The sequence below is a fragment of the Lepidochelys olivacea genome (genome assembly GCF_965140295.1).
Source record: "Lepidochelys olivacea isolate rLepOli2 genome assembly, chromosome: 23".
Taxonomy (NCBI): domain Eukaryota; kingdom Metazoa; phylum Chordata; order Testudines; family Cheloniidae; genus Lepidochelys; species Lepidochelys olivacea.
The window spans coordinates 11,717,189-11,729,679 of NC_140433.1; the positions used below are offsets into that span (position 1 = coordinate 11,717,189).

The 12,491-nt window shown below is 54.4% G+C and overlaps 1 protein-coding gene and 1 pseudogene across 2 annotated transcripts in view; one reads left to right on the forward strand and one right to left on the reverse strand.

Moving 5' to 3' along the window:
• Positions 1-12,491, forward strand: part of LOC311511978 (leukocyte immunoglobulin-like receptor subfamily A member 2) — an 873,498-nt pseudogene that overhangs the window by 445,047 nt on the left and 415,960 nt on the right. The window lies entirely within an intron of this gene.
• On the reverse strand, positions 3,447-7,552 carry LOC311511899 (uncharacterized protein; the record flags this gene model as incomplete). Its single annotated transcript, XM_084612831.1, has 2 exons — positions 3,447-4,914; positions 7,352-7,552. The coding sequence occupies 2 exons, from the start codon at positions 7,550-7,552 to the stop codon at positions 3,910-3,912; spliced, it is 1,206 nt and encodes a 401-aa protein (XP_084468957.1). The 3' UTR covers positions 3,447-3,909.

A 12,491-nucleotide genomic window follows, 5' to 3' on the forward strand; every position in this document is an offset into this window, starting at 1 on the left:
AAAAAGAACAAGGTAAGTTCTTGGAGGATAGGTCCATCAGGTGACTATTAGCCAAGCCGGTCAGTGATGCAACCCCATGCTCGGGATGTCCCTAAATCTCTGACTGCCAGGAGCTGCGATTGGACGTCAGGGGCTGAATCACTCATTAATTGCCCTGTTCTGTTCATTCCCTCTGAAGCCCCTGGCCCCAGGCACTGTCAGACAACAGGATATTGGGCTAGATCAGTGGTTCTCAAAGTTTTGTACTGGTGACCCCTTTCACACAGCAAGCCTCTGAGTGTGACCCGCCTTATCAATTAAAACACTTTTAAAATATATTTAACCCCATTATAAATGCTGGAGGCAAAGCGGGGTTTGGGGTAGAGACTGATAACTCACGACCCCCCGTGTAATAACCTCGTCACCCCCTGAGGGGTCCCAACCCCCAGTTTGAGAACTCCTGGGCTAGGTGGACCATTGGTGTGACCCAGTGCTGCTGTTCTTATGTTCTTATCTATCCACCTATGCATCCCCATACATCCCCCCCATCTAATCTATCTATCCCCATCCACCCCATCCACCCCATCTATCTATCTATCTATCTATCTATCTATCTATCTATCTATCTATCTATCTATCTATCTATCTATCTATCTATCCCCAGCTACCCCATCTATCTATCTATCTATCTATCTATCTATCTATCTATCCCCCCCATCCACTCCATCTAATTCATCTATCTATGCATCCCCATACATGATACATCCCTCTATCTATCTAAAATAAAGAGCAAAATTTATTTAAAACTTTTCCTATGTCAAAAGAAAGAGAAGTTGGCTCTCCTCCCAGATTTAACAGAAAAGCCTGGAGTGCAGGCCCCATTACCAGAGCCCGCAGAAAATTAAATGTTTAATGGTAAATGGTAAAAATGTAGAAGGTCGGTTTGTTGCTTTGGTTTTCGAATTGGACCCTATTCACCCCCCCATACCCCCCATTTTCCACTGATTTTCTTTTAAAAAGCAAACATACATTTTTGTTTGTATTTTAAATGAGATCTTCACATAGAAAATTATTTTTTTATAATGTTGGACAAATTCAAATGCCATCCATGGAGTTAGGACCTATGTGTCCAAACTGAGCAATCCAAAGTGGCAGTGAGAAGAAAGGGGGAAAAAAACAATAAAAACCTTGAAGAGATTTTTTAAAAATCAAAAATCTTGTGTTTGCCAAAAATGTAAATTTCACAAATTGGAAAATTAGCTATTTAAAAATGTTGGACCGAGTTTTGGGGGCGGAAATGGGCCACCAGGTGACAAAACTGACCAATCCAACGTGGCAATGAGGAAACAACAAAAAACAACAAACAAAACCCTTGGGCTGATTTCTTTTAAATAAAAAACTTTGGAAGTGCAAAAAATTGTAATTTTTCAAAATGGGGTTTTCTAATAGCAAGTGATTTTATTATAAATATGGAACAAATGCCACAGAGACATTAAACTGACCAACTTCAAACTGCCAATAGAAGAAAATATAACCACTGTGAACTCTCTTTTTTTTTTAAATGTTTCTTTACCAAAAGTTGTAATTTTGGAAAATAAAAATGTTATGTTTATTTTACTTTTTTTAGAAAACGATCTTTACATTTTTGGACCAGCGCCTCCCTGGGACCAGACTGGCCCATCGGAACTGGCAATGAGAGGGAATAAATGAATAAATAACCCTGCCCTGAAGAGATTTTTTTTTTTTGTCCACAATTTTTCCATTTGTAAAAATTGTCAGTTTTACACAGAAAAGAATTTATCTGAACATTTTGGAGACTCAATAAAGCAAGATAATGTGGCAACGAGCTGAAAACAATAATAATTATTGTATAGCACCAGTAGATTGCAAAGCACTTCACAAAAGAGAATTTGGCACAGGGAGAAACTGAGGCACTACAGAACTCAGGTTTGCTGCAGCCCTGCCCAGTGCTCTACCCATTAGGCCAGAGTGCTCTGAAGAGAGTACACTGTAAGACATGAAGCTGAAGGGGTCAGCATGAGGGTTGTGGGTTGGATCTTAGATCTTTATTTCTCTTTTCTTTTCTGTTTAATAATTCTCAGATTTCTGGGGTCTGACCTACCGGCTTCTAATACCTTGTCTTTAAAAAAGAGAACTAAATCTCAATTTTTAAATTAAAAATATTCAATTTAAATTATATTTTTAATTTTATTTCATTCACTTTAAAATGACTAATATTTTAAATCATATTATTTTAATTTACTTTAAAAATGTTAAAATTTTAAATTTTCAATCTTTTATTTTCACTTTTATGTTATATTTAAAATGGTTACAATTTTAAATTTTATTTTATTTTCATTTGTTATTTATTTTTAATTTAAACATTACAATTTTAAATCTTATTTGATTTCCATTTTTCATTTTCATTTGCTTTTAAAATTATTAAAACTGTAAATCTTATTTTATTTTATAATTTAGATCATTTACTTTAGATTTATTAAAATTTTAAATCTGATTTTATTTTAACATTAATGGTTTTATTTTATTCAATTTTAATTTACTTTACAGTTATTAAAAGGTTAAACTTTCAATCATATTTTATTGTAATGTTTTGTTGTGTCTAGTTTAATTTAGTTTTAAAATATTAACATTTTAAATCTTAAATCTTACTTTCATTTTTAGTTTAATTTTACTGTCCTGTACTTATAAAATATTTTATTTTTGAGATTTTCTTTTGTTAGAACCTCAATTCTATGTTAAAGAAGTATTTTTTTGATCTGGGAATTTCCTTAATTAATTAATTAATTAATTAAACGGTTTATGCCCACAAATCAACTTCACAAACTTTTTTGTTTGGGAATTTCCTTGCTTCTTGCGTCTCTCCCTGGGATGTACCATGTGTAATGAATTGGGGTGAGGGGTCTCAGCCTTGCTGTGGGTTGGGTCCTTGCCATGGGATCTACCATGTTCCGTGAGTTGGGTGAGATCTCAGGCCCGCCCTGGGGTGAGGGTCTCTTCCAATCTTTCCTGGGGGCTCCCAGTGTCCCCAGATTGCACAATGGGGCTAACTGGGGGCAGGTTTCATGGTCAGCTTTGTGTTCCCTGGAGCTTGATCCCTCGGTGCATTTCCAGAAGTGGGGCCACAGCTGGATGAGTCACCCCACCACCCCCAACCACACAGCACACCTCCCCCTACCACATACTCCCCCCCACAATGAACCATCATTCTCCTGCCTTCTCTTATTACCCCTCCCCGCCCTCCTGATCAGACCCACTGGCCCATCTACCCTGGTATCCCACCCCCTCCCTGCCTCTCAGATCAGACCCATGGGTCCATCTACCCTGTTATCCCGCCCCCTCCCTGCCCCTCGGATCAGACCCATGGGCCCATCTACCCTGGTATCCTGCTCACCCCGCCAAATGGGCCCCCCCTCCAAGGAGTTCGCAGACAGCCATACAGAGCCAACATCTTTATTGAGTCCGCTGGGGGAGCGCCTGGACAGTGTGCACCCCCCCCAGACAATCGTTCCCTTCATGTGCCTCCCCCAGACGCAGTTGTTCCCTCCCCCCCATCCCTGGAGGGATAGTGCCTGGCGGGGGGAGGTGGCTCCTTCCCCCACCCACTGAATCCCCAGGGGTCATGGCATCACACAGGGCAGTCAGTAGCGGCAGCAGCCCTGGCCCCGAGCCTCACTCCACCCCCAGGGACCCGGCACGAACCAGGGGTCCCTGCCCCCATCTCCCTGGGATCCCAGTGCAGCTGGGGGGAGGGGGAGGCTGACCCCCAGTCTCGCTCCATCCCCAGGGAGCCCATCTCCCAGAGACCCCCAATTTCATTCCATCCCCAATGCCCCTCATCCCCAGGGATCCCGGAGCACTTGAGGGGGCTGACCCTCAGCCTCGTTCCATCCCCCCTCGCTGCCGGTGCTGTCAGGGGGGTCCCACCTCCTGGCCGCTCTCCCCTGCCCAGCCGGGCCGGCCCTCGGCCCCGCCGGCCCAGGCGCCCAGCCCGGCGCCCTGGCAGCAGGCCTCGCGGGCGTGCTTGCGCTTGGCGTGCCGCCGGAGGGTGTTGCGCTCGGTGAAGCGCAGGCGGCAGAGCGGGCACTGGTAGGGCTTCTCGCCCGTGTGCACCCGCTGGTGCCGCAGCAGCTCGCCCGACTCCCGGAAGCCCTTCTGGCAGACGGCGCAGCGGAAGGGGCGCTCGCCGGTGTGGATGTTCCGGTGCCGCTGCAGGTGGGAGGCCCGCTTGAAGGCCTTGCCGCAGGCCCGGCACAGGTGGGGCTTGTGCTCCGAGTGGCTGATGCGGTGCCGCTCCAGGTCCGAGAGGTACAGGAAGGCCCGCCGGCACACGGGGCAGCAGTGCGCCCGCCGGGGGGCCGGGGCCGGCCCCGCTTCCAGGTCCCGCCGGGACACCGTGTAGGGCACGCCCTGGGCATCGATCAGCAGCAGGTTGTCCTCCAGTGAGCCCTCGGGGGGCGACGGGGAGACGCCCGCTCCCGCCGCTTCCGGTGGGAGGAGCCAGCCGGGGCCGGCCAGCCGGCTGCGGTAGGGGCCCCGTGGTTTCGGGGGCGGGGTTTGCGGGGGGTCCCCACCCCGGGGCCACCCCGTCAGGGCCGAGTGCAGCTTGGGACCCCACGTTGCCCTCGGGCCTGGCTTGGGGGGCTCCGGCTGGGCCCGCGACACCCCCGGGCCCTCTGGCCGCCTGCCCCGGGCTGCAGCCTCACCCCACTTGGGCATGGGCTGGGCGTAGCGGGCACTGGCTGGCCAGATCCCCGTCACCTCCAGGTCCTGCCAGGCCTGGCTGCCCGGATGGCCCTCGCCACCCTCTGCCGTCTTCGAGGGCGGGCTGCCCCGCTGTGCGGCGTCCCACTCCCTCCGCTGGGCTGGCTCCATCCGGCGGCTGTGTCGGCACTCTGGTCGCCTACCCGGCCATCGCTGCGGGGCAAGGGAACAGGGTGAGAGCCAGAGACGCCCCAGCGGGTCCCATCCACTCTGGAGCCAGAGCGGGATCGTCCTGTCATCTACTCCCCACCCGATAGACACTGTCAGTGATGGAGACTCCACCAGTGGTTAATTACTCTGACCGTTAAAAAGGGATGTCTCGTTTCCGGGCGGAATTTGTCTAGCTTTAGCTTCCAGCCATTGGATGGTGTTAGACCTTCCTGTGCTGGACTGAAGAGACGGTTATTATATATTTGTTCCCCAGGGAGGTCCTGATAGCCGGGGAACAAGTCACCCCTGAACCTTCTCTCTGTGAAGCTAACGAGATCGAGCTCCTGGAGTCTCTCCCTCTCAGATGGGTTTTCTCACCCTTCAACCATTCTCCTAGCTCTTCTCTGACCCCTCCCCGATTGATCACCGTCCTTCCTGAATGGTGGGCACCAGAACAGGACACAGGATCCCAGGGGTAAAATAACCTCGCTGCACTTACTCGAGATTCCCCCATTTTCCATGATCATATTAGGTCTTTTGGTCACAGCGTGGCAACGGGAGCTCCTGTTCTGCTGATTATCCCCCCTCCACCCCCAAATCTTTGTCAGAGTTGCTGCTCCGCAGAGTCGCTGCTCCCCAGGAGAGGGTCCCCCAGCCCATACACATGGCCGATATCTCTATTCCTAGCTGGATACATTGGCATTTAGCCATATTAAAAGTAGGGCTGTCAAACGATTACAAAAATTAATTGCCGTTTTAATCGCACTGTTAAACAATAATAGAATACCAACTGAAATTTATTATAAGTATCTGTGGGTGTTTTTCTACTTTTTCAAATATGGTTCATTTGGTATCGTTCTAGTTTCTTAATCAAAATGTTGTGCAGTACCAAGTCAAATAACTTGCAGAATTCTAAGTATATTACATTGGTATTATTACCTTTAGCAACCACTCCCCTTGCAAAGCTGGAGATAGAACCCAGGAGTCCTGGCTCCCAGCCCCCCTGCTGTAACCAGTAGAACCTACCCCACTCCCCTCCCAGAGCAGGGGAGAGAACCCAGGAGTCCTGAGTCCCACTCCCAGCAGCTTCCTGCTCCTGTCCCCCAATCCACCTTCCTTCTCCTCCTTCTAATCCCTCCTTCACCCCTCCAGACCCCTCCAATTCCCCCTTCTCCCCTCTCCCTAACAGTGCCCCCTACACCTGCACTCCCCAGCTCTCTCCGTTCCCTGGACTGCTCCCTCTGGGTGCCCGTCCCTCCAGGGCACAGCTATGCCCCTTGTCCCTAGCCAGTGCCCACTGCCTGTGCCTAGGAAGGTGATCAGGAATGTGCAGCACCTTGCACCTCCCGACATGCCACGCCACCCTGCCAGGGGCCAGGAGAGGTGCCTCTCCCTTGGCAGCAGGGCTGGACACAGGCAGCTTCTGAGACAGCTATATCAGGCGGAGGGAGAGCAGCAGGTGTAGGGCATCAGAGCCAGGGCCCTGCCCGCCTGACAGACGGGGAGGGGGCGGAGATGGAATGGGCATGGGTGTGTCTGTCTGTGCGTCCCTGTGTCTGTCGGTGTGTCCTGTGTGTCCTCTGTCTACGTCTGTCTGTGCATCCCTGTGTCTGTCTGTGTGTCCCTGTGTCTGTCTGTCTCTGTGTCCTCTGTCTGTGTGTCCCTGTGTCTGTCTGTGCGTCCCTGTGTCTGTCTGCGTGTCCCTGTGTCTGTCTGTGCATCTTGGTGTCTGTCTGCCTCTGTGTCCTCTGTCTGTGCATCTGTGTCTGACTGTCTGTGTGTCCCCATGTCTGTCTGCGTGTTCCTGTGTCTGTCTGTGTGTGCCTGTGTCTCCCGGTCTGTGCGTCCTTGTGTCTGTCCGTCTGCGCGTCCCTGTGTCCATCTGTGCATCCCTGTGTCCATCTGTGCGCCCCTGTGTCCGTCTGTCTGTGTGTCCCTCTCTCTGTCAGTGCGTCCCTGTGTCTCTCTGTCAGTGCATCCTTGTGTCTATCTGTCTGTGTGTTCTGTGTCCGCCTGTACATCCCTGTGTCTGTCAGTGCATCCCAGTGTCTGTCTGTGTGTCCCGGTGTCTGTCGGTGCATCCTGTGTCTGTTTGTCTGTGTGTCCCTGTGTTCATCTGTCTGTGCATCCCAGTGTCTGTCTGTGTATCCCTGTCATGTCTGTCTGTCTGTGTGCCCTGCGTCTGTCTCTGTGTGCGCCCCTGTGTCCGTCTGTCCCGGTGTCTGTCCCCCTTCCGTCCTCAGGCACAGCCCAGACCCCCCTCCCCAGGCTGCCCCAGACCCTCCCCCTGACATTCGTCTCCCCCCGGGCAGGCCGCTGCGGTGCCGGCCGGCGGTGCGGGGCGCTCGGAGCCCGTTAGCCCGTGCGGCTCGCCATGCCGGAGCCGGAGCCCGCTGCTGCCCTGGGCGCTGGCGGCGGCGCGGGGCGGGCGAGTCGGTACCTGCTTCTCGCTCTCATCCCGCAGCTGGGCGCAAGGGGCGGGCGCGCTGCGCTCTGCGGCCGGCAGGGAACGGCGCTGCCAGGCCCGCTCCCGACAGCCGGCCCGGGCCGGGGCACCGGGACCCAGCAGAGCCCCCGGCCGGGAGCAGGAGCCCAGCCCCGGCTCCGGAGTCTGCTGGGTCCCAGTGCCCGGCCGGACCATGGCACCAAGGGCCCCCCGCCCCGGGCACAGAGTCACCGAGATCGGGGCCCCGTCGGGCTGGGCGCTGCCCAGACACAGAGTCACCGAGATCGGGGCCCCGTCGGCCGGGCGCTGCCCAGACACAGAGTCACCGAGATCGGGGCCCTGTCGGGCTGGGCGCTGCCCAGACACAGAGTCACCGAGATCGGGGCCCCGTCAGGCCGGGCGCTGCCCAGACACAGTCACTGAGATCGGGGCCCCGTCGGCCAGGCGCTGCCCAGACACAGAGTCACCGAGATCGGGGCCCTGTCGGCCGGGCGCTGCCCAGACACAGAGTCACCGAGATCGGGGCCCCGTCGGGCCGGGCGCTGCCCAGACAGAGTCACCGAGATCGGGGCCCTGTCGTGCCAGGCACTGCCCAGACACAGAGTCACCGAGATTGGGGCCCCGTCGGGCCGGGCGCTGCCCAGACAGAGTCACCGAGATCGGGGCCCCGTCAGGCCGGGCGCTGCCCAGACAGAGTCACCGAGATCGGGGCCCCGTCGGGCCGGGCGCAGCCCACACACAGAGTCACCGAGATCGGGGCCCTGTCAGGCCGGGCGCTGCCCAGACACAGAGTCACCGAGATCGGGGCCCTGTCGGCCAGGCGCTGCCCAGACACAGAGTCACCGAGATCGGGGCCCTGTCGGCCGGGCGCTGCCCAGACAGAGTCACCGAGATCGGGGCCCTGTCGTGCCAGGCACTGCCCAGACACAGAGTCACCGAGATTGGGGCCCCGTCGGGCCGAGCGCTGCCCAGACAGAGTCACCGAGATCGGGGCCCCGTCGGCCGGGCGCTGCCCAGACACAGAGTCACCGAGATCGGGGCCCCGTCGGGCCGGGCGCTGCCCAGACAGAGTCACCGAGATCGGGGCCCTGTCGTGCCAGGCACTGCCCAGACACAGAGTCACCGAGATTGGGGCCCCGTCGGGCCGGGCGCTGCCCAGACACAGTCACTGAGATCGGGGCCCCGTCGGCCAGGCGCTGCCCAGACACAGAGTCACCGAGATCGGGGCCCCGTCGGGCCGGGCGCTGCCCAGACAGAGTCACCGAGATCGGGGCCCTGTCGTGCCAGGCACTGCCCAGACACAGAGTCACCGAGATCGGGGCCCCGTCGGGCCGGGCGCTGCCCAGACAGAGTCACCGAGATCGGGGCCCCGTCGGGCCGGGCGCAGCCCACACACAGAGTCACCGGGATCGGGGCCCTGTCGGGCCGGGCGCTGCCCAGACACAGAGTCACCGAGATCGGGGCCCTGTCGGCCGGGCACTGCCCAGACACAGAGTCACCGAGATCGGGGCCCTGTCGGCCGGGCGCTGCCCAGACAGAGTCACCAAGATCGGGGCCCTGTCATGCCAGGCACTGCCCAGACACAGAGTCACCGAGATTGGGGCCCCGTCGGGCCGGGCGCTGCCCAGACAGAATCACCGAGATCGGGGCCCCGTCAGGCCGGGCGCTGCCCAGACAGAGTCACTGAGATCGGGGCCCCGTCGGGCCGGGCGCAGCCCAGACAGAGTCACCGAGATCGGGGCCCCGTCGGGCCGGGCGCTGCCCAGACACAGAGTCACGGAGATCGGGGCCCCGTCGGGCCGGGCGCTGCCCAGACACAGAGTCACCGAGATCGGGGCCCCGTCGGCCGGGCGCTGCCCAGACACAGAGTCACCGAGATCGGGGCCCCATCGGGCCGGGCGCTGCCCAGACACAGAGTCACCAAGATCGGGGCCAGTAAAAAGTGATGGGGCCATGGTCCTCTGCCCCCCCATTCTGGCGCCCCTGGCTGGGCATCCCCATGAGTTCTTCCCTGCCCCTGGTCCTGTCTGAATTCATCTTTCTTGGACATGGGGGAGCAGCCTGGTACAGCAGCCGTGAGGGCTCAGCCGGACTGAGGGGGGATATAATTGAGGTCTATAAAATCATGACTGTTTCGGATAAAGTGAATAGAGAAGTGTTATTTACCCCTTCCCATAACACAAGAACTAGGGATCAGCCAATGACATTAACAGGCATCAGGTTTAAAACAAATACAATGAAGTATTTCTTCACCCACCGCAGAGTCAACCTGTGGAACTCATTGCCAGGGGATGTTGTGGAGGCCAAACGTAAAACTGGGTTCAAAAAAGACCTGGATAAGTTCCTGGAGGATCGGTCCACCAATGGCTATTAGCCTGGATGGGCAGGGTTGCAATCCCATTTCTTCTCTCACTCCAGCCTTCAGGGCCGACCAAATCTTCCTGTCTAATCTTCCAGTGTTTCCCAGCTTTGTCTCACAGGTAGATTCTGTTAGCACACCGCTAGGGGCCTTTTGGGCCAAAGCCAGGTATGAAGATCTCCAGTAAGATTGGTCCCAAGAGGACTTCCACCTGTAGCCAACTCCAGTCCGATAATTCACCTTCCAGCACGGCCTGCTGCCATCTCCCCACCCCCGAGTTCCTCACCCGGCTCCCAGTTCCCCGTCTTCTCTCATTTAACTACGATTTCCCCATGCGGCATCGTGTCAACTGCTGCCCTGAAGTCCAAGGATATCCGATCTACTGCACTTCTCTTCTCTAAAGCATCAGTTATTGTCTCAAAGCAGGAAGTCTGGCGAGTCTGGCACGATCCCCCTTGGGTTTACATTCCCTCTTCCATCTACCTCCAGGAATTTGATCATTCTTGGCTTCACATTTTGTTCTAAAGCCTTGGCTCCAACTGACATCAGACTAACAGGCCTGCAACTGACCGGGTCACTTTTTCCACCTTTCTGAAACATACCTGGGCTACAACATAGCTGAGCTCCAGTCACACGGCACTGCCCCAAACAGAACGATCAGTCACCAACCCTCGCACACGCCAATTCTTTCCGTATCATGGCGTGGAAAGTGCAGGTTTCATGCCTCTCTCGCTGGCATGTTGCCCAATAATACGATGGATTCATGAAAAAAATAACTGAGCCTGAAACGATTTCTCAGTTGAGACAGATTGCATAAAGAAACCCAGTCCAAAGGCACGGATACTGTCTTCCCTTCCCTAGATGCCCAGCTTTAAGCTGGTGAGTGAAGTCACCAAACTCAATCAGGCTGTTCAGGCTTAAAGTTCAGCACAAATCTATTATTGTTGTTATTTATTAGGTGTATTACGGTAGCATCTGGGAGCCCCAGCCGTGGCTCCATAGTGCTAGGTGCTGTACATTATTTATTACGTGTATTATGGTAGCGCTAGGACAATGGCCCACAAGCTGTACATGTGTTGTAATAATGAAATACCTTCATCAATCAGTTGCAACAGTGATTGAAAAAGTTGTATTAATGGTTAATTATTTGTCACTAATGTATACCTTCATTGATTGGTTACGTTAGGGAACAATAAAGCTATCTTAATTGTTAATTATTAGTAACTAATCAGTTTGCTATAAGTTATAATAATGGTTAATACAGATAGAATTGATGGTAAGTAATTAGCAACTAATCAATACCTTTATTAATCAATAATAATATTGACTAATAGCAATGTATCATTTATTGTCCTTATCAGTAGCAATGTTTTGTTTATTAATTATGTTTAATATCTATATATTCATCAGTGGTTTATTATTAGCAATTCATCAATTTGGTGACTAATCAATACCTTTACTGGTCGATTATAAAAATGATTAATAGCACTGTATTATCTATTGATCTTTGATTATTAGTGGCCAGCTCAGAGCATCACTGTCTGGGACCCCTTGGCTGGTGCTGAGACACGGTCCCTCTGGGGTGGGGTGCGGGGGCTGTTTAACAGCACAAGGAAACACCCCAAGTATTTGGGAGAGGAAGTGACAGAGAATCCAGCTGAAAGCACAGGGGGTATTTAGGGAGGTTGAAGAGAATCCTCCCCCGCACACGGTCACAGTTCAGGCAGGGCACTGCTGCCTGGCACTGCCACAGAAAGCTGGGCGCCAGGAGGTGCTGGAGCGAAGTGTCTGTGCCAAGCCCTTCTCCCGGGTCTCGGGCCTATGGCGCTGCCATCTGATCCGCACTGGGCACTGGCCCTTCGGCTGCCACCTGTGCAGCAAGAGCTTCTGGCAGCTGGCGCGCCTGGAGTGGCATCAACGGATCCGCACCGGGGAGCAGGACCACTGCCGCGCGGCCTGCGGGAAGACTTTCTGCGAGCCCAGTGACCCGCTGCGCCTCCAGCAGGTGCATGGCTGCCCGCTCTGCCACAAGGCCTACGCCCAGCTGTGCTGCCTGCAGAGCCACCAGCTTCCCCACACCCAGGGGCCCGAGCTGAGCCCCTGCCTGCTCCACAGACTCCCAGGGAGACCTGAGGGACGGAATCCACGAGCCCCCAAGGGGAGGTGGCCTCTGACCCCCAGAGTGACCTCTGACCCCTAGGGGAAGGCAATCTGTGACCCCTGGTGGAGGTGGCCTCTGACCCCTAGGGCAGCACGCCCCGGGTGGGGGGCTGGGACACAAGCTGGCAGCTGCTCTTGGGCACCCAGGCTCCTCATTCTGGGCAGGTGGAGGGTCTGGAGCTCCCCATGGTGGCCTGGGCTCCATAAGCGGCTCTTACCACTGCCCGGCTCTGGCTTCCAGCCTGGCCAGGGGGCGGGGCCACAGAGGGGGTGGGGTTCCTGCATGTGTCCCACTTTTGCATTTTGAAAAGTTTACCCCAGGTGGCCCCTGTCGGGCAGTAACACCCATTGTTTCATGTTCTTTGTGTATATAAAATCTCCCCACTGTATTTTCCACTACATGCAACCGATGACGTGAGCTGTAGCTGTAAATTTGTTAGTCTCTAAGGTGCCACAAGTACTCCTTTTCTTTTTGCACAGAACTTAGTGGCTTGCCTGTGCACGGACGGGGACCCACCCCTCCCCGAACACCCCAGCCCCTCGCCAGATAAACGAGATGAGAATACAATGTCTGTGCCTGTCTTCTTCATACGATGGGGGGAAGGGGGCTGTTGG